The sequence below is a fragment of the Grus americana genome, chromosome 23 (assembly GCF_028858705.1).
Source record: "Grus americana isolate bGruAme1 chromosome 23, bGruAme1.mat, whole genome shotgun sequence".
NCBI classification, from domain to species: Eukaryota; Metazoa; Chordata; class Aves; order Gruiformes; family Gruidae; genus Grus; species Grus americana.
In genome coordinates, this window is record NC_072874.1 from 6,380,705 (window position 1) to 6,402,397 (window position 21,693).

The 21,693-nt window shown below is 42.3% G+C and overlaps 1 protein-coding gene and 1 non-coding gene across 16 annotated transcripts in view; both read right to left on the bottom strand.

The window, feature by feature from the left end:
- Positions 1 to 21,693, bottom strand: part of PUM1 (pumilio RNA binding family member 1) — a 76,256-nt gene that overhangs the window by 15,723 nt on the left and 38,840 nt on the right. For 6 of the 15 annotated variants that reach the window (XM_054802756.1, XM_054802757.1, XM_054802755.1 and 3 more), the window contains 7 exons: positions 18,226 to 18,319; positions 16,736 to 16,852; positions 10,700 to 10,851; positions 7,415 to 7,553; positions 5,698 to 5,841; positions 4,448 to 4,744; positions 2,335 to 2,571 (listed from right to left, as the gene is read on the bottom strand). In XM_054802756.1, the coding sequence (XP_054658731.1) occupies positions 2,335 to 2,571; positions 4,448 to 4,744; positions 5,698 to 5,841; positions 7,415 to 7,553; positions 10,700 to 10,851; positions 16,736 to 16,852; positions 18,226 to 18,319 (1,180 nt within the window). The remainder of the gene's footprint in view (positions 1 to 2,334; positions 2,572 to 4,447; positions 4,745 to 5,697; positions 5,842 to 7,414; positions 7,554 to 10,699; positions 10,852 to 16,735; positions 16,853 to 18,225; positions 18,320 to 21,693) is intronic. The other 9 variants (XM_054802762.1, XM_054802761.1, XM_054802760.1 and 6 more) reach the window with 3 other exon arrangements.
- On the bottom strand, positions 13,146 to 13,229 carry LOC129196009 (small nucleolar RNA SNORD103/SNORD85). Its single transcript, XR_008574018.1, has one exon. It is a non-coding gene; the product is annotated as a small nucleolar RNA SNORD103/SNORD85 (small nucleolar RNA).

The following is a 21,693-nucleotide window of genomic DNA, read 5'->3' on the forward strand; positions in this document are numbered from 1 at the left end:
AAATTAAATTTTATCATTTAAAAAAATGTATTTAGTAATTAATAATTCTATAATTTTGATCCATACTGGGGAATAAGATGGCCCCTGGCTGCCTTTAGCACCCAAAGGTGCCTATTTATTCACAGCTGCTTTACCCTAGCTACGCACAGTTGCATGTGTCGCATACGCCTTCGAGTTAAAGCTCGTATTTAGCTGAGCCTCTCTCCTCCAGTCGTTCTTCTCCTAAGAACTGGCTGCACGGTTATTTCAGGTACTTGTGATTGCCCAGACATTTCACAAGGTCACTTTACAACACCAGAAAAAAGCCTAGCTTGATAAATACTCACCATTTTTCACAGCTATGAGCTTTCAGAAAGCCAGAAGAGCCGGAGCTGAATCTTTACACACAACACCAACCCAACAAACGATCGACTTGTGCATCCATGAGACGTGACAAGTCAAACTCACAACTCACATGGCATTTGCTGAGGGCAAGTCAGATTTAATGCCAACTTCTGACGTCATTGCGGAACCCTGAAGTCGAAGCTACTCGAAGCGCCTCCCCCAGGCTGTCTCCCCCCACGTAATGCGGTGGTAGGATGTCGTTCTAAACCCGACTGCTCTAATTTCCCTTTTGGCAAACACCACGTTTGGGTGTTCCCATCTGTCTTTTCATTTTTAGATATTTAGAAATACTGCTCGTCCTCTTCATCACAAACTACTTCTGCTATCACTCCCAAATAGAAAAAGAGTCAGCCTCAAGCTTCTTAGAAGGAAAAACAATACCTGTGCTGTTTTTATAGCATTAAAACTTATTTTATAACCAAAGGAAACTACGACTACATTTAACACTGTCTTCCGTTACAGGTGACAGAGAAACTTAAAAAATTAAAATTACGGATTTCAAGGTGAAAACCACACAAATGCACAGCTATTCTAAGAGAGATTTTTCTTGCAGCATTGCCAAGCACAAAGGCAGCCACGGAGGAAACCTGGCTACAAGGAGAGGAATATTTTGCCAAGACGGGAAGACCCACGCAAACTGCTCCGGGACACAACCCGTTTATGTAAATGGTAACTCCGTTTTCTTTCCAGAGTTTGTTCTCAAACAGATTAACCTTTCTCTGATCCAGTTTTTAAGATTCATTCTTTTGTTTGCCTGCAGGGGCAACAGACTTTTTCTAGTGCCAAGTTTGGAATCTGGTTAGTCTTCAACGTTAAATTATTGTAGCTATTTAACTGTCAGCTTAAGGACTGTACAGCTGCATAAATAAAGTGAAACCCCTTCCAATTCTATTAAAGCTCCGAACAAGGAAAGATGGTAAATCTAAACTTGATCTCAAAAAATCATATTTATTACTATTCCATGCTAACCTTTAGCCAGCATCAAATTTTATCACACACGCATGTAATAAATGACAAATATAGTATTTGATGAGTGTGTATATGCATGGAAAACTGTTCTGATAACCAAAAGTTTTGTTAAATCCATACAGATATGTGACAGAACTAAAACAAAGTGATTTTTTTCTGAGCAAGTACTAAATTATCTGGTGCGGATGCAACGAATAACCATCTTGTTTGTTTCTAAGGCCTGGAAATGAACACTTCAGGAAGCTCAGATGAGTATTGCTTTATTATTTAATATTTGCTTTATTTATTTTAAAGATTTACTTTACTGTATGTAAAAGCTCTGGGCCAACTAGAATCTCTTCCAGAAGATGTAGCTTGCATAAAAGTGATGTATCTTACCAAAATTAAGAATGCCTCTCCCATGCACTAATGTGCTTTTGACAAGGCCGCGTTGATGGGAAATTTTCAAAAGCAAACTTGCAAAATCCTCAGCTAAAAGCCAAGTACTGCTCCCGATCACGTTGCATATTTTGGTTAAAAGAAGAAACTGTAAGCTTCGGTAATTTATTATTGAAAACTTAACGGGCATTTTAAAACATCTGACAAGTTTAAGGCTCAGCCCTCCATGTCCATTTTGTTCAAGGATAACAAGCAATCGGTGCTGTTACCGAGATCTGCGCAAGAGAAACAGCTTGCTTTTCAAACGCTTGGAAACGTTACCCATAATTTAGAGATGAGGAAACAAGGAGGCAATGCAGAAACCTTCCCGTTTAACAACTGAACTACTGCAAGAGACAAAAACACCTCACACAGGTGCTACAACTCCCTGCTTCAGTGTTTCCCCTACTTCTTCTGCAAAAGCCAGGACCCTGCCCCAGGAACAAGAGCAGCAACCAGGCAGCAGGTACCTCACCTACCCAGAGCGGGGTGGTCACCTCTCTGCGCCCAGGGAGAGCAGAGCAGTAACCTGCAGTGCTGGGACAGTGGCACCGCGCCTCTTACCCAGGTTTAAACTTGAAGATGATCCATGTGAAGATAAGGAAGGTGGTGGAGTCTGAGAGTGGCCGGGTCCTTGGCTGGGCAGAGGCATTCCCACAGGTCCAGGAGAGGAGGAAAACCCAAGGCCATTGTAAAAACTGTGTCCTATAGGTGTCAAACTGCTGGATGTCCTCTTGTACAGGTCGCTGCTCCCTGTGAGGGAGTCTCGGCGGGAGCCGCTGCCCGTGTTGGAGTTAGCAACTGAAAAGAGGAAGAGAGTGAAATTGTGTGATGTCAACAAGCTGCCCGAGACAAACTGTGTGATGTCAACAAGCTGCACAAGACAACTGGATAGCTGGAGAGCCGTACAACGCCATTGCACTAGGCTGTTGCTCTCCTAAGAGTGTTGCATGGCCCAAATGAAACGTTACTTAATTAAAACCATATTGTTAATGATAAAGCAGAAATCCTTGATTTAAACAACTAGCTTCAATCCTGTCTTTGCATTTAAGGTTTTGTAGGTTTTTTACCAATAGAACACATTGAGAAATACTGCTCCAAAAAATCTACAAGCAGAAAGATCAAGAAGATAAAAATCTATCTGAAGGAAGCGACAGAACGGAATGACAGCAAACACGTTGGCTTTTGGCCACAAACACTCAATGCTTCGCTTCTGAACCTTCAGAAGAAGGCCTGTATACTTAAAAACTCTTTTCCCTATAGCATATCTATCTATGATTCTATGATATCACTTCATTTAACAGAAGGTATTAGATCGTCCTACAAGCATTGCCTTGTATTTATTCTTTGCCCATTAGAGCTAAAATAAATCCAACACGAGATTTTATCTATTTGTGTTTACTTAAGAGCACACGCAGCTTCATGTACATTTACTTGAAATCCTTGTGCTCGCCTTTCATTATATTAGAAAACAGCTCCCATGCTTTATTGAGGTGGAAATCAGAATTCAATTTAACACATAAACCCAACAATTTTTTGAAGAGTTGTCTTGATAGTCAAATACAAACTCTTTAAATGCACTGTCAACTTGAGGAAAAAAAAATCAATTTTGCATTAAAGTCTTGTTTAATAAATAGTGAAATTGTTAACTGTCATGAACTAATCATTTTTCATGACTGCACACAAGTTCTAGAAGCAACAGCCTCATATTTTTATTCATTGATTGAGGGAAAACAAGTTTGTGCATCTTGGCATTGAGCAAACTAGTAACTGAATTCAATTAGTTAAATAAACTGAAGTGAAAGAAGTGAATGCTGTGTTTACCTGAATCCAATAGGGTTCAAATTCTCAGACTGGGTTTAAGAAAAATATTTAGAGTAACTTTCATTTAAAACTGATTTGATGCAGTGACAGTATGTCCCTCAGTCTTTTCTGATGGAGCAGGTTCAAAAGGCATGTTTTAACTTGCCCTTCACACTGATGAAAGCAGGAAAGTTCAGGACATAATTACTACCTCTGAGATGAAGCAGTAATTAAAATAATTGTTCTACTTCAAAAAACAAAAAAACCCCACCCATCCCACAGACATCGTTCTGGGTTGGTTTTATTCTGAAAAAAAAAAAAAAAATCTTTGTTTCCAACTGCCTAACAAACAAATGAAAAAAAGCCATGTACATAACATTTCTCACAGCCACAATAAGTGAATTTTTTTGGTGTATGATAGAAACAATTCCCAGAATAAAGCATGGAAATCACCTCAGATCAGCTTTTTTAAAATCCTGAAAAGTTATGTAGCCATTACTCTGAGGTGAGAGCTAGCACACGGACGGATACCACTCTGGAGCCAGTTCCTGTTAGTCCAGTATCTCCACCGAGCACATGCCAGTAAAGACAAGGAAATTCAAAGCTGTTTAAAAACTTAATCTGTAGCAACGAGGGGACAACTGACAATGTGTATAACAAAACAAATTCATTACTTTGGTACTTCTCACGTATCACCTATTAAAAGAAGCTAAAAGCTGCAGAGTCCGAAAGCCACAGTAGTCCCTAAAGGAAAATTTCCATTTAGCCTGAGAAGGATGAAAGGCTCAGCAGCTCCAGCAGCTCACAAGCCCACCAGCTGCACTTGGAGCTCTCTGCTTCTCTTTCTTCCCCGTGAAGCAGCTCCTGATCTTACCTGCTGTCCCAAATCCTCCCAGCGCAGACCCCAGCGTGGCACCGAGAGAGCTGCTGCTTCCGAATCCCAGGGAAGTGTTGGCAGGCTGGGCAGAGCCCTGGGAAAAGAGTGAGCTGCTCTGGGAATTGCTGCTGAGAGAGTTGTTGCCGTAAAACGAGCTGGATGCCAGGTTGTTGGTGGGCTGCTGCTGGGGCTGGGGTTGGGGCTGCTGAGTTCCTAGAGGGCGAAATGGTCCGTTTGTCGTTCCTGCCAGGCCACCCGCTGCACCGTTGGCCGAAGCTGCGGCCGCCGCAACCGCTGGGGAGAAAGTAATTGGAAGCATAGACTGAAAAAATCCATTTTCATAGCAGTTTTGGAAGTTAAAACTTAGCAGGTTCCTTTTATTTACTATAGATTTTTTTTCTTTCCTCTCAGGATGAAAACCTCCCTTTCGCATCAAACTCTGCATAAAGTCTCTTTATATCCGAGCTCCACAAGTCTTGCACAGTCACTGAATACCAACAAGACTCAGTTATTATTGCTGCTCGTATTATTAGAGCTACATAGATCAAACACACAAAAATGTTCCCTTTCTCCTAAGATCTGAGATTCAAATCAATACAGCCACACACTTAGCAATACCCAATTAAGAAACACAAGTTTTGAAATAAGCAAAATTGTCCTTTAGCGCACGAAAAGCAATCCCGTGGTGCTAAGAACATCAAAACCAAGTACTTTTGTTTTGCAGACAGTTCTAAAGTGAAAGAAAAAGCAAAATAAACAAGCACTACAAGGAAACAATTTAAAGGCCCATTTCATAATCTGTTACTAACGCTGGCAAAGACTGCTTACGTGCACAGAATCTGGCTGAAAAAAATCCTTTTAAAGCCTTGAACTCCCAAAGAACCCTAATAAAACCCAAAACAACTCCTGGCAAAGGCCAGGCACGTAACATTTTACGCAAGGCGATCATTTGGGAGTTCTACGCCAGCTAAAACCATTTATTACGTGGGAAACTAGATGCCAGCAGACAAATTTAAATAACTATCGTGAAACTCTGCAAAAGAACAGAGTTTATGGGACGCTACCTCTCTGAGGCTGTTCTGGAGGCTCAGCCCACAGTGAGCACGGAGGACGTTTTCAACAACGATCCCCGCGAGGGACCTCAGTGAGGGCAAGTGTGTCGTCATTGCCAGCAGAGCCCAGAGGATTTCAGGTCCACCCTCCACTGGGGACGGAGCAGATTTTCACTTGACAGGACGGGGACTCACCTGCTTGCGCCGCGGAGGAGCTGATGATGACTGGAGCGGGGGCTACCAGCCGGACAGGAGCCCCCAGCCCGTTCCTAGCCCCTGCGTTCACCACCAGAGCACCTGTTTGGTCGTAGTAAGCAGCAGGAGCCAGCACCGGGTAACCTGTTGAGGCAAATTACAGGTGCACAGGTCAGGTAACAAGTAACACAACACATGGCAGATCAACCGCCTTCAGATGAGTACAGGGCAATAAGGGTTTTAAAGGAAAATCTGAATGGGGAAAAAGAAAAAGCAACAACAGCTCTGCTTCTCCTGAAGCAAAAAAACCCAACAAACCCAACATAATCACATAATCTGTATTAACAGTCTACGACTTTACACTAGTAAGCCTTTCAGGTAGAGATGACTTCCCCTCCCCCAAACCTACTATACCAGTGTAAATTCAATTATACAGATAAAAAAAGGTCTTAAAATACAAAAGCACTATTTCTTTTCCATTATAAGTACACGTGTGCTGGGACTTTTCATATATGTGAACATACGGCACTTCCAACTCTCCCGCTGTATGTTGGAGCTGTTCAGCGTGCGCACACATGCGAACAAGACATGGAACTTAAAGTTATATATTCTTGAAGGTATGTATCACAAAGCATTCTTTAATATATGTAAATACAAACTCTTAAATATGCTGGTGATAAAGTTTGTTGCTTTGTGTAAGTAGTGTATAGCTATATAGGTACCTTGCTATACAATTCTACAGTTAATAAAACTTTCAGGAAAAACTGAAGTGATTCTCCAAGGTGGGGTCACAAAGAGAACGTTCTCTGTGAATACGTGCTTTGCAAATATAACCCCAAAACCCCAGTAATGCAGATTTAAGGAAATCTACAGATTGCTTGGAAACATGGATGTTACAGTTCACTTTGTAACGTAATACAGCAACATTCTTCTTAAAGCATAAAAAACCCTGTGTAACAACCATGTGACACTTCCAGCAAGGAGACCCGAGGTCAAAATAATCCTCTTCTCTTACATGTGACCAGCGGGACACACTTGCGCATCCTTCAAAAACATACTTACGTTTGCCCTTTGCCATTACACTAATACTGCGTACAACTGAATGTCAAAAGCATTTGTACCATACCGTCTCATGGATCAGAGTTAGAATTCATACAGTAGCTCCTCTCTTGCAGAATTATAAATTAAAAAACCAAACCCCTCCATTTTATTCATTTTCTTGTTTTTAAGCCACTTGCATTTGCCTGGAAGAAATCAGGAAGTCCCTGTCCTGTTAAAGTCAAGCACCCAGCAGGGATGCAGAGACAAGGCTAATGAATGGGACTAAGATATCTCTGAGGTTTTAAAATAACGATCATGTAAGCTGGCATGATCCACAGAAAAATCTGAAAGCAATTTTCAATAGGAGCCATCAATTCTTTTTATTATGCAAGCAGCTAATGCACCCATACAGCAATACAGTTGATAACAATTTTTTTCAGGTGTGACACAGGGATTTAAACCCCGATTTAACTTAAATGCTGCATGGGTAGTTAGGTTCACATCTAACAGCCTCTCAAAAATGCCTTCTACACCCACAGATTAAAACCAAAAAAACCAATAAAACCAAAATACTGCTGAATGCCAGGCAAACATGACAGCATGCAGAGACAGGAGATACAATTTTCTTAGCTCTCCCTGGGCACTGGAGAAGCTGCAGCTCCCTGGGAGCCCCTACCTGGCATCCCCGCTGCCAGCCCTTGTCCAAAGGCAAGGGCAGAATTGACGGCTGCAGCAGCCACCAGCGGATCAGTCTGCTGTCCCTGCTGGTTCTGATTTGGGGTCAAAGGACGCTGACTGGCTCCTCCGCGTAGAACCTGGAGAAGACAGAGGAACATTGATCTGTTTATTTTGGGACCCAGGAGCAAGCCACAATCACCAGACACGTGCGGGAGCATCAGCAGCAATCTAGCGTAAGTTCTTGCACACAACGGCAGCTTTGTCACAACCGGCATGTGACAACCTTTACTCAGGACAGAGTTGTCTTCCCCACCATGAGCCTTCACACTACTACCAGGAGTAAGAGCAGAAGACCAATTTAAAGAATACATCCCTTCTCAGGCTTACTGAGCTTCATCATCTGACCTCTTTCATTTCTTGATGCACCTCCAATACCCATCCTTTGTTACAAGTGGTTGCAAGCCATCTGCCCCATCCCAGATAACATTTGCTCTCTGCCACAAAAGCTCCGCTGAAAGCCCACTTGAGCAGAAACCTTAAAAAGCCCGACTTAGGAGCTGGGGGCTGATGACACGAGGTGACATGGGTTTTTCCAAGCTGCCAGCCCCCGCAGAAAACAGTGACCCAGCGACATGACACTTACTCATCGGAAATAATGACCGAAGATCACATACTGTCTTTTATACGTAGCTCTCATGGTTGAAGCACATGTTGCTCTCAAAAGGGAAGATGGCAAACTGACCTTTCCTGTAATTACCTTGACAGGCTTTGTTTGCAAAAGCCTTTTACTCAAAGTGGTGATGCAAGAGTCTGCACCCACTGGCAAGGTCAGCTTAGTAAAAAAGCCATCCTTCGGTACTCGACATGCCTTGCTGCAAAAAAGTGGCATCATGTGTGTCACCCGATAAAGATACTGAAAGGAAAAAATGCCTTTGTGCACTGAGGGACTGGGGGAGGATCCTGAAGTTAGACGTGCATCCCAGAGTTTGCTATCGCTGTCAAAGCCTGAAGGTGAACTCCTGAGCCCAGGGAGTCTCGCGGTGCTGGGTAAGCACGCACTGCGCAAGGGCAATGCACAGAATACCCGCGACGGCTGGCAGGCTGCAGGAAGCGAAGTGTTGGCGGTTTGTATAAATACGCTCTGAAGATGTCGTATCACAAATCAACTATCTATAATCATCGCTCCAGGTTTCCAAAACATGTGCCTCAGCACTTCTTAGAAAAACTTCATCCAAAAAATACACACTGTATGCTCTTACGGATGGAAGGTTTGCATTAAGAAAACACCCACGATCCCCACTCCTGCCTGCTTCACGGCTCTAGAAGTAATGAAAAATATTATAAACACTACTGATGATTGCTATCTTTTATTTAATAGCCTAAGCCTTTGCAGAAGCTCTCTTAGCACACACCTTCCTTTCGGGGAAAGGCTCCCAGTCTGAGCGCCAAAGCATAACTGGCTTTAACACACTCTTAGCGCCGTTTTACCTGTGCGCACGGGTGCGAGCAGGTCTGTTCAACATCCTCCCGTCTGTGACCTGCCAGGCGGGGAGGTTTGGTGATTAACTTAGTCAGGAGCAAAGTGTTCTCAATCCAGAGTTGTCGGTGTGAAACAGCACTGCTTTTATTCTCCAAAAATGTCTTCTAATGCTACCAAACACTGGGTTTTGTTTTAGTTTTCAAAGCAGAAGCTAATAAACTCAACTGCTAATTGCTATCTTCTATAATTGCTCTCTAACCCAGGAGGACCAGAAAGGAAGGCTTGGTGTTACTACAAGAAAGGAGTAAGAGTACAAGAAAGGGCCCTTCCCAGGTCTGAAAGAAGTGGCACATGTTCAACCATGTGTCCAAGGGGAAAAAGAACCAAACCAAGGATGGTGGGACGCCTCTCATCCTTCTAGCGTTTAACTTAATTACACGGGTTTAGCAACCATGTTTCATCTTAGAGGTTGGAATTTTTTTTAAAAATGCTGATTTAAATAACAAGCTAGCAATCTGCACTCCCATACAACTTTGTAAAATGTTTAGGGTGGCTTTTCGTTATCGTAAAGGAAGAAAATTATTGTTCCCTATTATTTCTCATACCAGCCTCTTAGCTTCCACCTTCTGCTCCTGCAGTTGCTTGATTCACATTTGTGTTGTCTGCATCAGAGGTACAACTATGATTAAATACCAGACCTTTAAAATGCTTATTTTACTTAATTGAAGTTAGGAAAATTAACCTAGTTTAATTCCAAATATAGAGAAAGAAAAAAAGAAAGAAAAAAAACTAAACAAGAAATTACACAGTAATTCATCACAAAAATGCACAATTTTCAACAGAAGAAAAAGTACAGGCTATATAATCCAACGTAACTGCCAAGGGATTAAGATGGAAGAGGTGGATGGTGCAAACCCCATCAAGCACACATCGTTTACAAAGTATGTAAGGAAGAAGTTCCCCTTATCAGCCCCCGTGTGACCTCTTTGTTTTTTTTTTTTAAAAAGCAAATACCATTTAAACAACAGATACCTGTCTCAATATTTATCTCTAACACACTTAACAGGGTAAGAGCAGATCATATGAAAACCCCTCACTAACTTCGTTCATTTTGTCCCTTTAGGTGTCAAATTCTCCAAATTTCTGCGTAGACTAAAGCAAAACAGCTGCACGGTTTGCCTTATAAAAACAGCAAATTCAGTGTTTTCTTTTCGCACTCATCTTTTGTCTCCAAGTCCTCACGTGGACACCAAATCAATTCATTCTGTTGTTACTTTGACCCTTTTAAAACCAATCTTCATCAAAAAACCAACCAAACAAAAAAGCATCCTATCCCGGACAGCACCCTCAAGATGAGAACACACCACTTACTGACATTTAGTATTTGACACACATCTTCATAGTCTCCACATCCTTCACACTGCAGCGATGGGCATGAAAACAGACTGCAAGATGGCAAGATGCTGATTTCCAATGCCAACAGCGTGCGTTTGGTACTGCATCACTCAGCACTGCCCACAAACTGATTAGATTATTTGTTTTCCAAAGCATTAACATGCAATAATTCACCACTCCAAACATACACACCCTTCACGTGCAAGATGCATAAATGACAGAAGAGAACGTATAGATGTTTCTCTCTCTCTTTTTTTTTTTTTTTAAGAAGCCAAATGCTCTTCTCCTCACTTAAAACTGAGGGTCAGGAGAGGTCATTGAAGAAAAATAAAATAAAAAATTTGGGATTCTTCGAAGCTGCTGTGTTCCTTGTAAACAACCTGACGTGCACAGCATCCTAGCCCGTACCTGCTGTTGGCCCTGCTGGGTTTGCTGAGTGGTCTGCTGATTTGCCGAATTGGTGGCGGCAGCGGCGGCGGCAGCTTGCTGCTGGAAGAGACTGGCAGGATAAACTCCCCAGGGCGTAACTCCATAGTACTGGTGAGGGACAACCGCCGGACCTGAAACGCGAAGGGAATCAGTGAGCTTCTGTAGCGTTGACGAGCGTTACGCAGCAAACGGTGAAAAACACTGGCTCGTCGTATTTGGTTTAACAAATCCTATTTCAAGGTGATCTGCTTTAAATCCTTTGCAAATAAGGAGGGATACTGCCATTTGTATTATTCATTTTTAAAAAGCTTAGAAGTCAGACCGGAAATTTCATCTTGACTTGCTTTTACCTTATTGGATGAAGTCAAATTCTGCTACCAGTGATCCTGTTGACATTCCATGTTTTTATTATTGTGCCCTAATTTTATAGTGAAGGACCAAAACTTTATCTCTAACCAAAAGAGAAGGAAACTTGTTTAAGCAGAGATATACAAATCTCTTCTAATCTCAGCTGACATTCACAGCTCAATGCCATCTATCATTTAGCCCCCCAAGAAATTAAAAAAAAACCTCTTTGCATCTGGATAGCATCAATTCTCAAGTGTTTAAAATGTTATTTTCCTAACCATTCAATCCTACTTTGCAAACCACAAAAGAGGCTGTACCATCCTGTATCTTATCACATTCCCTCCTCCTCCAACATAAGAGGCTTAAAAAAAAAAAAAAAAAGAAGAAAATCAATCTTGGAGAACATCAGAAAAAGCGTAACTTTTGAAGATTCATTGTGTTTTATCAAGTCTCAGGGTTGCACACTTAATTTGCAATAGCAGAATGGCAGCCTATGTCCTTAAATAATTCTAGTTGGCATAACGCTGAGGAAGCAGCGAGTACTCTGCGCTGAACGGTGGAGTTCCTCCCACCAAATAACACATATGTGAATTCAATAATGTTTTTTAATATGTCTGTTCTGTATCTTTTGGAAAGGTCAGCAGAAAAGTAGAAGTATGTCCTTGGCTTTTCAAATCCATCACCTATCCCACGGGTTCCTTCCCCACAGTAGGAGTAACTTACGGCATGCTGGCCTTTTTAAGGTAGAGGGCCACAGTCTTATTTGACACCGTAGAATAAACAAGTCTTTAGTGAATTTGAACCACACACTTGTTCTTATATGGAGTAAAACGAGCTTCTATTTTAAGAGAGATGGTTTAGCATTTGAGTTCTAAGCAAGTCATTTCAGTGTGGCTGTTCGTTAGGTCTTACAGTAAGAGCCTGCAAGGAGAACAAGTGTAACACACACAAAGACTGTAAGCGTTTGCCCCGAGAGACTTAAAAACGATCCCCCAAAAGTGAGGGATGACAGTGAAAAGGGAGGTACAAAAAGACACTGCTGAGCATAAGCTTAGGTATGACAGAGGGGGAAATGTCCGGGAAGCCCTTTTTAATTTCGGTTTTGTTTTTTATACAGTAACATGTGTTTGTCTCACATCAACTCCTGCATAATGCAAAAGCAATCCTCAGGGCAACCGTCTGGATCTCAGTCAGGATCAGCCACTGCTCCTGCAATCAATACTGCTGAGATTCAGCAACACTTCAAGACATTCATTTCATATTTAATGTCAAAGTATTAAATTCATATTTCAAAAGTGTAATAGTTACTCTCCTTCTATAATTTTCTTTTTAACTACTGTACTTCTCCAAATTTCAGATTCTGTGGTGTCGTTAACACACGTGCCCAGCTCTCTGCGGAGCAGGGAGATGTTACAAGCAGCCTGTTGTCTTGAATACATGTTGTCAGCAATACAGGCTGACCAGCCGGATTTGTATCTCACACTAAAGCTCTGTCACGAAATCCACGCTTGCTGGATTTACTGTGTACCAGCAGTCAGAGAAGGTGACTTCTCTGTCTTACTCAGATGTGCCTTGGAGCAGCAACCCCTTGTTTCTTACCTTCCAACCTGGAAATTCATGAGCAGTGGTAGCTGAAATTAAAAAACCTGCAGAAAATGAATCAGTCCCACAATGGTACCGCCTGTCTTGACCTAAGCAGTTACAGACACAGAGCTATTCGGTGGATTAGAACCTGTTTATATTCAGTCAATGCAGATCAGCCGGCAGCTGCTCAGGTGCTTCTGCACTCAACAGGAAAATAAGTTACAACTGCTCCGTTTTATGCAAGTAATTAGTCTGCGTTCACCCTTAGGCTACCAGGAAGTTGCTGCAATACCCTTTATCTGGGCAAAATGTGGGCATCTCTCCAGGCTATTTTAATCTCGGTTCTAATTATCAAACAAGCATAGTCTAGATGGGATTTTTTTCCTAGTTAGAGGTTGCTCATCAGATCTGCAAAAGCCTTAGGTGTTTAAAAGAAGAGGAGACACAAAGTCTTTGAAGTTTGCAGGCAAGTTGGGCTTAAAAGAGCTGCAAGTCTGGCTCAGTTCATTTGAGCACATGGTGAGGCTCATTATTGAACAGTGTTCTCAGTGAGGGCAAGTGTGTCATCACTGCCAGACAGACAAACATGCAGAGTGTTTCTTTACTTCAGGAGATATTGCACCTGTTTTTACACTTATTAAAGATACACATACATGAGAAAATAAAAGCCATTCTAGTGCCTTTGAAATCAAATATTCCCACTACTACGTATCACACGTTGGCCACGGACATCCACAAATATTCCTTTCAAGAAACATTAGCAAAACCACCTGTAAGTGTGTTCATAACAAAATTTTTGCTTTTAATCTCAGCCTTCACACTCAAATCTCCACAAGCAGAAGCCATACCTGCTCTCTGCAGGAACTGCCAGCCCCCTCTTGCCAAGGACTTAGTGACTGTCAGGTTAAACAGCCTCATGAACCTCGCGTCTGAAAATGCAAGGCTGCAAACAGCAACTTTATCACATACTATCAATCTGTGAGCTGATCACGTTGTAATTACCGGTACAGCAACCACAGATATCCCCAAAGCGGTGTCTTTCTAGGGATGGGGGTGAGACACAACTGAACTCGGACAGCTCTGGTGCAGCCCCATGCAAACCCTGCCGCACAGCGCCTGGGGCCAGCACGGATCCAGAAGAGGAGAGGCATCCTTGCACAACACAGTGCCCAAGGCAGCTGGGGAAGATCCAGCTGCACGTGCTCCCCCGAGCCCCGGTGCCAGGCGGTGTGTGCATGCACCCATACCCCTCCAGCTCTGGGCTGGCTCTGCACGGGACGCAGGGCAGCACCAAGTGACTGAGGCTGCTAAGAAACCCAAGCCTGAGATGCACAGCGCAGACACATCCAAAGCGACTCTACCTTCAGGCTGGGAGCACTGTGTTTTTCCTGTATGCAGATTATTCCAGCATCCACTTCTCTACAAAGAACAGAAACACTTTTCTACCGGTTACACGCCACCTTCAGAGGGAATCAACATTTCCCAACTTGTCTTACAAAAGGCAAGATTTCCTTTTTTTTTTTTTTTTTGAGTGACATCCTTCTCAAACGATAGAAGGTAATTTCACGACGCTTTTTAAAGACAGCAGTATCTTCTCCGCAGTTTAAACTCACAAGTGATTTTTTTTCTTGAGTCTAGGAAGCCCTTCCCTCTGCATTCAAATTTGTTCTTTAAAATGCTACTATCATTGGGAAGAAAAGGGTATTATCACAGAGCTGACAGTCTTACAATCACGAAAAAGCTGCCGTTACAGCAGAATCTTAATTGACAGAATTATCTCTGCCATAAAACACACAAAAGTTTCCCCTCTGCTCTAAGAGTCACTGTGAGCAATAAACTACCAACAACTCTAAACTCATTTCTTCCATCTCATAAACTTCTCCAAGTCCTCCCAATTTAACACCCCCATACGCATTACGGAAGCCTTCTGACTTTATACATAACGCTATAAACATCTGAATTGCCCCACGCCCCGTCAGTGCTGCACTCGGGTATTACAGACAGAAGGCTTTCAAAACTGCTCGAGTCTAGACAGAAAAGGTGCTTTTCCTAAAACAAACATCCACAAGGAGTGAAGTTTGTTATCTTGCCAGTTCTGGCTGTTAGGGTCCAAAGCCCAATGAAGTAACTCGTATTTCTCAGTGGTGTAACACTACACATACATTGCAGCGCATTACACGTTCTTTTGTTTTGCTTTCAAAGTTTAAAAATTATTCAAGTAGAGATCCTGATGCCAAGTTTTGGGATGCTTTAGGTATCCCAGGGTATGTTATTTCCCAGTTAAAATTTATAAGGCCCCAATCAGATATTCAGGCAGCTGCAGCTTCAATACCGCTGAGAAAAGGGGGGGGAAAGTTGTTGAAAACACACTTGCTGTTTCCTAGAAATCTGGCAGCAGTTACATGTAGTCTTCCTACGAAATCAAGATGCTGACCTCCTGCTCCACTCAAATTCAGTGTTACTGAAGAACGAGCACCAGCTGTAGAAGCACTGAGGTGATGCAAAAAGGCCAACCAGAATCCTCTTTTTCTAGCACTCATTTACAAAGCACCTCTTCTGCCTGTAACTGGAATTGCTAGTGTTCTGGCACCTCTTCCCCGCTAAGTCCTGACTGAAGCCTCCTACTTAGATTTGCCACCAAGAGTTCAGGTCAATCATTCACTGCCACACATTCACCATCACATGATAGTTTATCAACTCCTGGACTATTAGAAATATCCTTGTACTCTAGCTCTTGGCTTTCTTCCATTTAATCACAGCATCATTTCTTTGCCAACGACATGTTGTTACCTAAGCTTAATCTTGCATTGTTATTAGGCAATCGGCATACAAAATTCACAACAGCCAAAAAGTCCAAAGCCCATCTTCAAACAACAATCTCAATTCTTTACATACTTCCATACGATCCCCTAAAACCACCATCCAGCTGGGTAACAATTGCTGAAATCCCATTTCAGAGCTTGACCCGATACTGGCCTCAAAGCTTCAAAGCTAAGGAGCGGTTATGTAAGAGCAGTTAAATACGCCGAAAAGTCACATACCAAACCACAACGCTGTCTGGCAGAGCGCTATATTCACGTCCAACCAACGTTTAATGGGTTTGATTTGGCACAAGCTATCCCATAGTGGAAGAGATTTGCAGTGAGTATATAAGTTGTAAGCGGAGTGTGGGAACAGCATGCAGGCTCCACTAAAAATCATCCTTTACTCTGAACTAAGCAGGTTTTATTTAAAATGTAGAAGGCGGCTTCCTCTCCTGGTGGCTCACGGAAAGAAAAGCATGGTTATAAAAATGTTTTTTCTGAAAGTACATTCTTCTTTTGTCCTCTATGCTTAGGCAAGAACTTTATGGCATACACAGCAAAAGTTCAACGTACAATGTGTTCTTCGCACTGCCTGATAAGCTGTTTTACCGAGCTGTCATCTCAAGATACAACAATTTTGGCTATGACAGTTGGCAAGAATTTGGAAACTGATGCATGAACGTTTGGGAGAAAGATCTTGGAGGAAGACAAGAGCCACCATCTTTGCTTGCCATCTGGAAAACTGCATATTCATAGCGTAAGCCTCACAGCAGATACAGGATGTTTTTACCTAGAGAACCTAAAAAGCATAAATTCTTAACAGACTCTAGCAAAAGGACAAGATATCATTTGCGGGATGCACTACAGTAAATCAAGCTAAACAGCAACGAGGTACAACTTTCCTGGCAGGAAAACACATCTCCCATCTTTCTAGGATTTAATAAGTATATTTTCAAAGGTATCTCTCACTACTGCCAGTTACCAAAACACCCCGAACATGTAGCAACATTTATGTCTGCAAGTGTTTCATTTCAGATTTGCTCTGGTTGTTTATCCTCAACAGAGACAGAGCCCATAGCAAGTGTTATACAAGAATTATCACATTTAATCTACAGAAAATAGAGTTTCCAAGACAAATTCTGTTTCAAGTCACTGCTCTACGATTATCTCTCCACAGAAATGTCAATGTACTAACATTTCATTTCCAAAATCAGAGATTCAGGAGCGGTTTTGGTACAGAAAGTGGTCACGAATACGCAGACAACTGGAGGTATCTCACCTAATGTCGCAGCTGCTGCAAGTCCGGCTGCGTACGGATCTGTTCCCGGTGGAGCGGCGCTGATGATGTACGGATTGGGGACAAAGGCAGCAGGAGCTAAACCTGCTGAAAACATACCTGTCAGTAAAAACAAACTTAACTAGAACTGAAGCCCTACCAAAATACCTCTGGCTACCTGGCTGGCGAACACAAAAGCTCAGGTTCTTTCAGTATTTTCAAGCTCTTTAGAGGTTGTTTTCCACAGGGAGTGAGCAACCACTGCATCTCCCAGAGCCTTAACCGAACAACCTGCAGCAGATATAATTTACATAGAAGAAACCTCATTCCAAGGATGCAAAGCCCCATAACGGTTGGACTCAATGATCTTAAAGGTCTCTTCCAACCCAAACGATTCTACAATAAGGAAAGCTGAAGCAGTAAAATAGTCTGTAGACAATCCCCATACGTGCCAGGTATCTCTGCAGCGCTGACATCCCCCGTTTAGTGACTATAAACACCAGCTAGGTATGAACGTTATCCAATTGCTTGTTACTGTTCTGTATTTTCTACAGCAAGTTAATCAAGAACCAATTTACCCTACTTTCTGAGTTCCATGCCCACTACACAATACCAGCACTTCAATTAATTAGTTTGGAAGGAGCTCAGGACTGTACAGGCACCATCACAGGGCACTACCACTGCTGTGTAGGCATTACCTCTGCAAGGAAACAGTTTAATCATTAGAGAAATTACCGGTGGGCGGGAGAGGGGCGTGGAGAGGAGGTGAAGGTGAAGGGGAGGAAGTTAAAAAGCTAAATAATTTTAATTCAAGTCTATTGCTGAACCCCAATAAGCACCCAAGTGCACTGCACAGAGCTGGAAGAGTCCCAGCACATTTGTGTTGGGCTTTCGGGTAGGAAGAACTGCCACTTAAATTGCGCTAAAAAGCATAACCCTAAGACAGTTTAACTCCAATCATCCATGAGCAGCCCTTCTACAGTTCTCCTGATTTTCTACGCACAGGATTAAGTGCTTTCTTAGTTAATCTATACTGTTTTAATAATATGAATCATGTGTCTGCATAAATTACATCTTTAAATTAAAGTCAGACCCCAGGCAGCTGAACCACAGGAAGGACATTCAGGTGTATATTGAATTGTGCATTTTTCCCCTCACTTCACTGTGCCGTTTACCCCAATTCGTGCCTCACTTGGAGTGAGCAAGTACTTCAAAACACTCTCATTACTGAGCAGCACTCTCAGCAAGGGTGAGAGCGTCATTCCTGACAGCCATGAACGCTCTAGAGCTTTTAAAGTGTGCAAGAGATACCTCCAGAATTTTTCAAGTAAATCTCCAAACAATACACTTCTGCTTGCGTGTCAATTACCAGTTACAAAAACACAGTTAGCATTCTCCAATCCTACCGATCTTTTTTTCCTGCTATTTTCCCAACGTATTCCGAGGACTAACAGAAGTCCAGTAAATTGCAATGTATTAAATGCAAGACTTACCTATGTGAGGCTGATGGGCAGCTGCCAACGCGTACTGCTGCTGCTGCGCTGCTGTTAGTTGTTGAACAGCAAGTGCATTCGGTCTTTGGAACAACTAAAGGGACAAAAAGCACAAATATGGTCCTTTACTCATGCACAAAAAGCATTCTCTTACTTCCTTTTAAAGCAATGGCTTTACACTAGATTTATTTTCACAACTACAGACTCTTTAAATGGAAAGATTTCAAATGGAATTGGAAAAAAACCCCAAACAAGGCCCTTTGAAATCAATTGCCCATGATAATCCACCTGAAAAAAAAAAATGTATTCTGAAGTACAGCATAACCACAGCCAGGGTTTTCCCTGCTATTCTCTGCACGATGCCTGAAAGGCATTTGTTTTCCCCCAACTCCTCCTCCAACACACAGCCCCTAACTGCAGCCTGTGGATCAGCAGCAGCTGCCTCGAACGCTTCCAGATCTCCATCACTGAGCGCAGGGGAATCGCAGTTCCACCGGCGGGCAACCCATGCGACTCCAAGATGGTCTGAAATGGCAAGCTGGATGGCAGGTGGGCTACAGAGCGAGGTGTGCAGAGATGATGCTCTTGAGATGGCTTCGGGGCTGGCCAAAGAGCCATCAGCTGGGATGCCAGCCTTGGGAGCTCATGGAAATGCTTCCTCTACCTGCTAGGTTTCCATCTCCAGCATCTCCTACGTGAATCCAGGCAAGGGGTGTAAGTTCTTCTTTGACCACAGACAGAGACCAGACCCAGGGAATTTTTGGTTAAGTCATCCAAAGCATATACAAGTTTGCCAGCTTACAGCTCACTACAATCTTAGACAGCAATGGGCAATGTTATTGAGAACAGTCATTCTCAATAAGAAAAAATAAAATAGAGGATTTCATTAGTCTTTCAAGAAAAAGTATTTTTGCTTGAGGGTTGGGGTTTCTCCATTCACCTAGGTCCTTACTAAAAAACTTACTTCCCCAGCAAGTTCCTATGCCTCTAACTAAACGAAACCCTCCCTGAATCAATTCATCGGCATTAGACCATCGCTCAGCTCCAGTTAAAACATTTAGGAATACACAAGCTGAATAGCCACTCTGAAACTATCCAGAAACGTTTATCCCCACTTCCAAAAGTGATAATTTCTGAGGTGTGAACAACTTCACAAACCGCTGTGATAAAGGTTTTCTCTCTCCAGTCACTTAGAAAAAAAAAAATAGGCCTCAATGCTATAAAATTTTCACACCTATTATCTCTGCCCTCTTTTCAGACAAGACAAGTGAGCTACTTCAGCTGTCAGAAGCGGCAATAATAATTCTGCCCAAATTTTTGGCAGAAGCTTGCAACCATCAAGAAGAAGTACAGAATCATTTAGAAAATTAGGGGGGTTTTAATAGGCAAAAATTGGAGTTGGTTCTGCTGAGAGCAGGATGAGCAACTGCGCTGTTTAGGCAGAAAATGTGAAAAAAGATGAGCGATAGCCTACCTCTATTTTCTTCTCTTTTTGCAAGTTCAGAAGGAGGAAACAAAACATGTAAGAGATCAGTACCAGATTTAAGATGCAGAAACTCAGTACTCAGGGGATCCAGAATTGATCTTCTGTGTGCCAAACCCTAGTCACCACTGGTTTTCCCAAAGATTGCTTACCCCATCGATGATGGGGCCTCTCCGTTTATCCCGGGAATGTTGTAATGCTGCTTATGGAGAAACACATCAAATCCATAGGTACTGTATTACCTCCCTGGGCCTAACTTCAGGAAGGCCATAAAGCATTCCTAGCAGTCTTTATGTAAAATACACCTTTTTTTTTTCTTCTCCTTTCTTTTTTTAAACATGTCATTCAACAATACTTCATGTTTACACAAAGCTGAGTGCTTCTAAGGGGTGTAATCTCTGTTACTATACCATCTGTCATTAGTAGCTGGATCAAAACACTTTACTAACATCTTTTAGTTTAAAAAAAAAAAAAAGCAGCAAGATTGTGGACAATGTGACCTACAGAAAACGGAATGAGGGACACTGGCTCTGTAGGAGTTTCCAGCAACATCTCGTTCGCTGATCAGCATCAGCAGATATAGAAAAAAAAAAAAAAAACCACCCATATATACACATATCCCCTAAACTGCCTCACTGCTAGGTGTAGATACACCTAGAACAGCCATCCTTGGGTTTGTGGTCTACTTTCGTATTGAGTTCAGCAATCCAATATTTTAGCTTTCTACAGCTGCAAACACCTCACCAAAACCTTTCATTTTCATATTCTTTTGCATCCCTGGGATCTGTTTTTCCAGTCCACTAATGTGTATTCCGCTGAGGTGAACAGCAGAGGAAATGGCTAGATTATTAGTTGCCTGTCTTAAGGGCAAAAAAGCACTTATCTTCTCTGAAAATACTTTTTCTTGTGCTCAGTTTACATGTGTGATGACTTCCACACATCCCAAATGCATCTCAATGATCCATTTTTAAATTAGAAGGACTAGGAAAAAAAAAATATCTCCACAATATTCAAGCATCAATATTTCACCTGCCGCTGTTGTATTTTTTTTGTTGTCTGCTTGCTCTCTCCCCTTCTTGTGAGCACAGCTGGTGACTGCTAAATTTGACTTTCAGACACACGCTACCTTTGTGCATTTTTCTTTTGCTGAAATCAAGCCATAGTATCCAAACCACTCTGCAAATGGCTGCTGTTAAGAGTCTTCCTAAAGACTCAAAGGGGAAGATTGAGAAGATGCTCCTTTACTTAAAATTGCTGGTATCACAGAAGGGAGGAATAAGGAACAGAGTGGCCGGGCAGCGTCCTTTCATCTGCTCAAGAAAATCACCGAGAGTATGTCTGCATCCTCACGTCAGAGAGACCTGAAGACTTAGCTCCAACTTAGTGATGCTTACTTCCTCGGACTATGCTCTTGAGCTTCTTTAAAACCACATGCAGACGTTCTGCATTTGCAGTGTCACAAGCGTTGAGGAAGGGCTGGATTCCTTCCGCCTGCAGCAGACCTCGTCTTGAATCTTTAGCTTCTCTTCCAAAGAAAGGTCAGATAAATGTTGGTATCTAAGCCGTGCACTCGAGCAGTGACTCAAATTAGCGACCTCTCCCTCTGCCTGCTTTAAATCACAGTTTCTGCAAGCCTGCAAACCCAGACTCAACTTACCCAGAGGAAACTCAGTGTGAGCAGCTAAAATTTTCTGCAGCTGCAGATTTCATACTGCCTGTAGCATATACAAGGAAGCAAAGCCAACAAAAACGATCACAATTTCAGGCTTTACTTAGCCAGATAAGCCCCTACACCACATGAGCTCTGGGAATCGTCAACTCTATGTATTTAGGAAGTGTTATTAAAGCCTCAATGCACTGACTCCATCTGCTGACAGCAAAGACCCATGTTCCAAAAAACAAAGAGCAAAAAGTAAAAACTCCAGTTATAGCTTTTTGTCATCTTATGTGGAACACCACTGGATATGAAAATTATGTTAAACTAT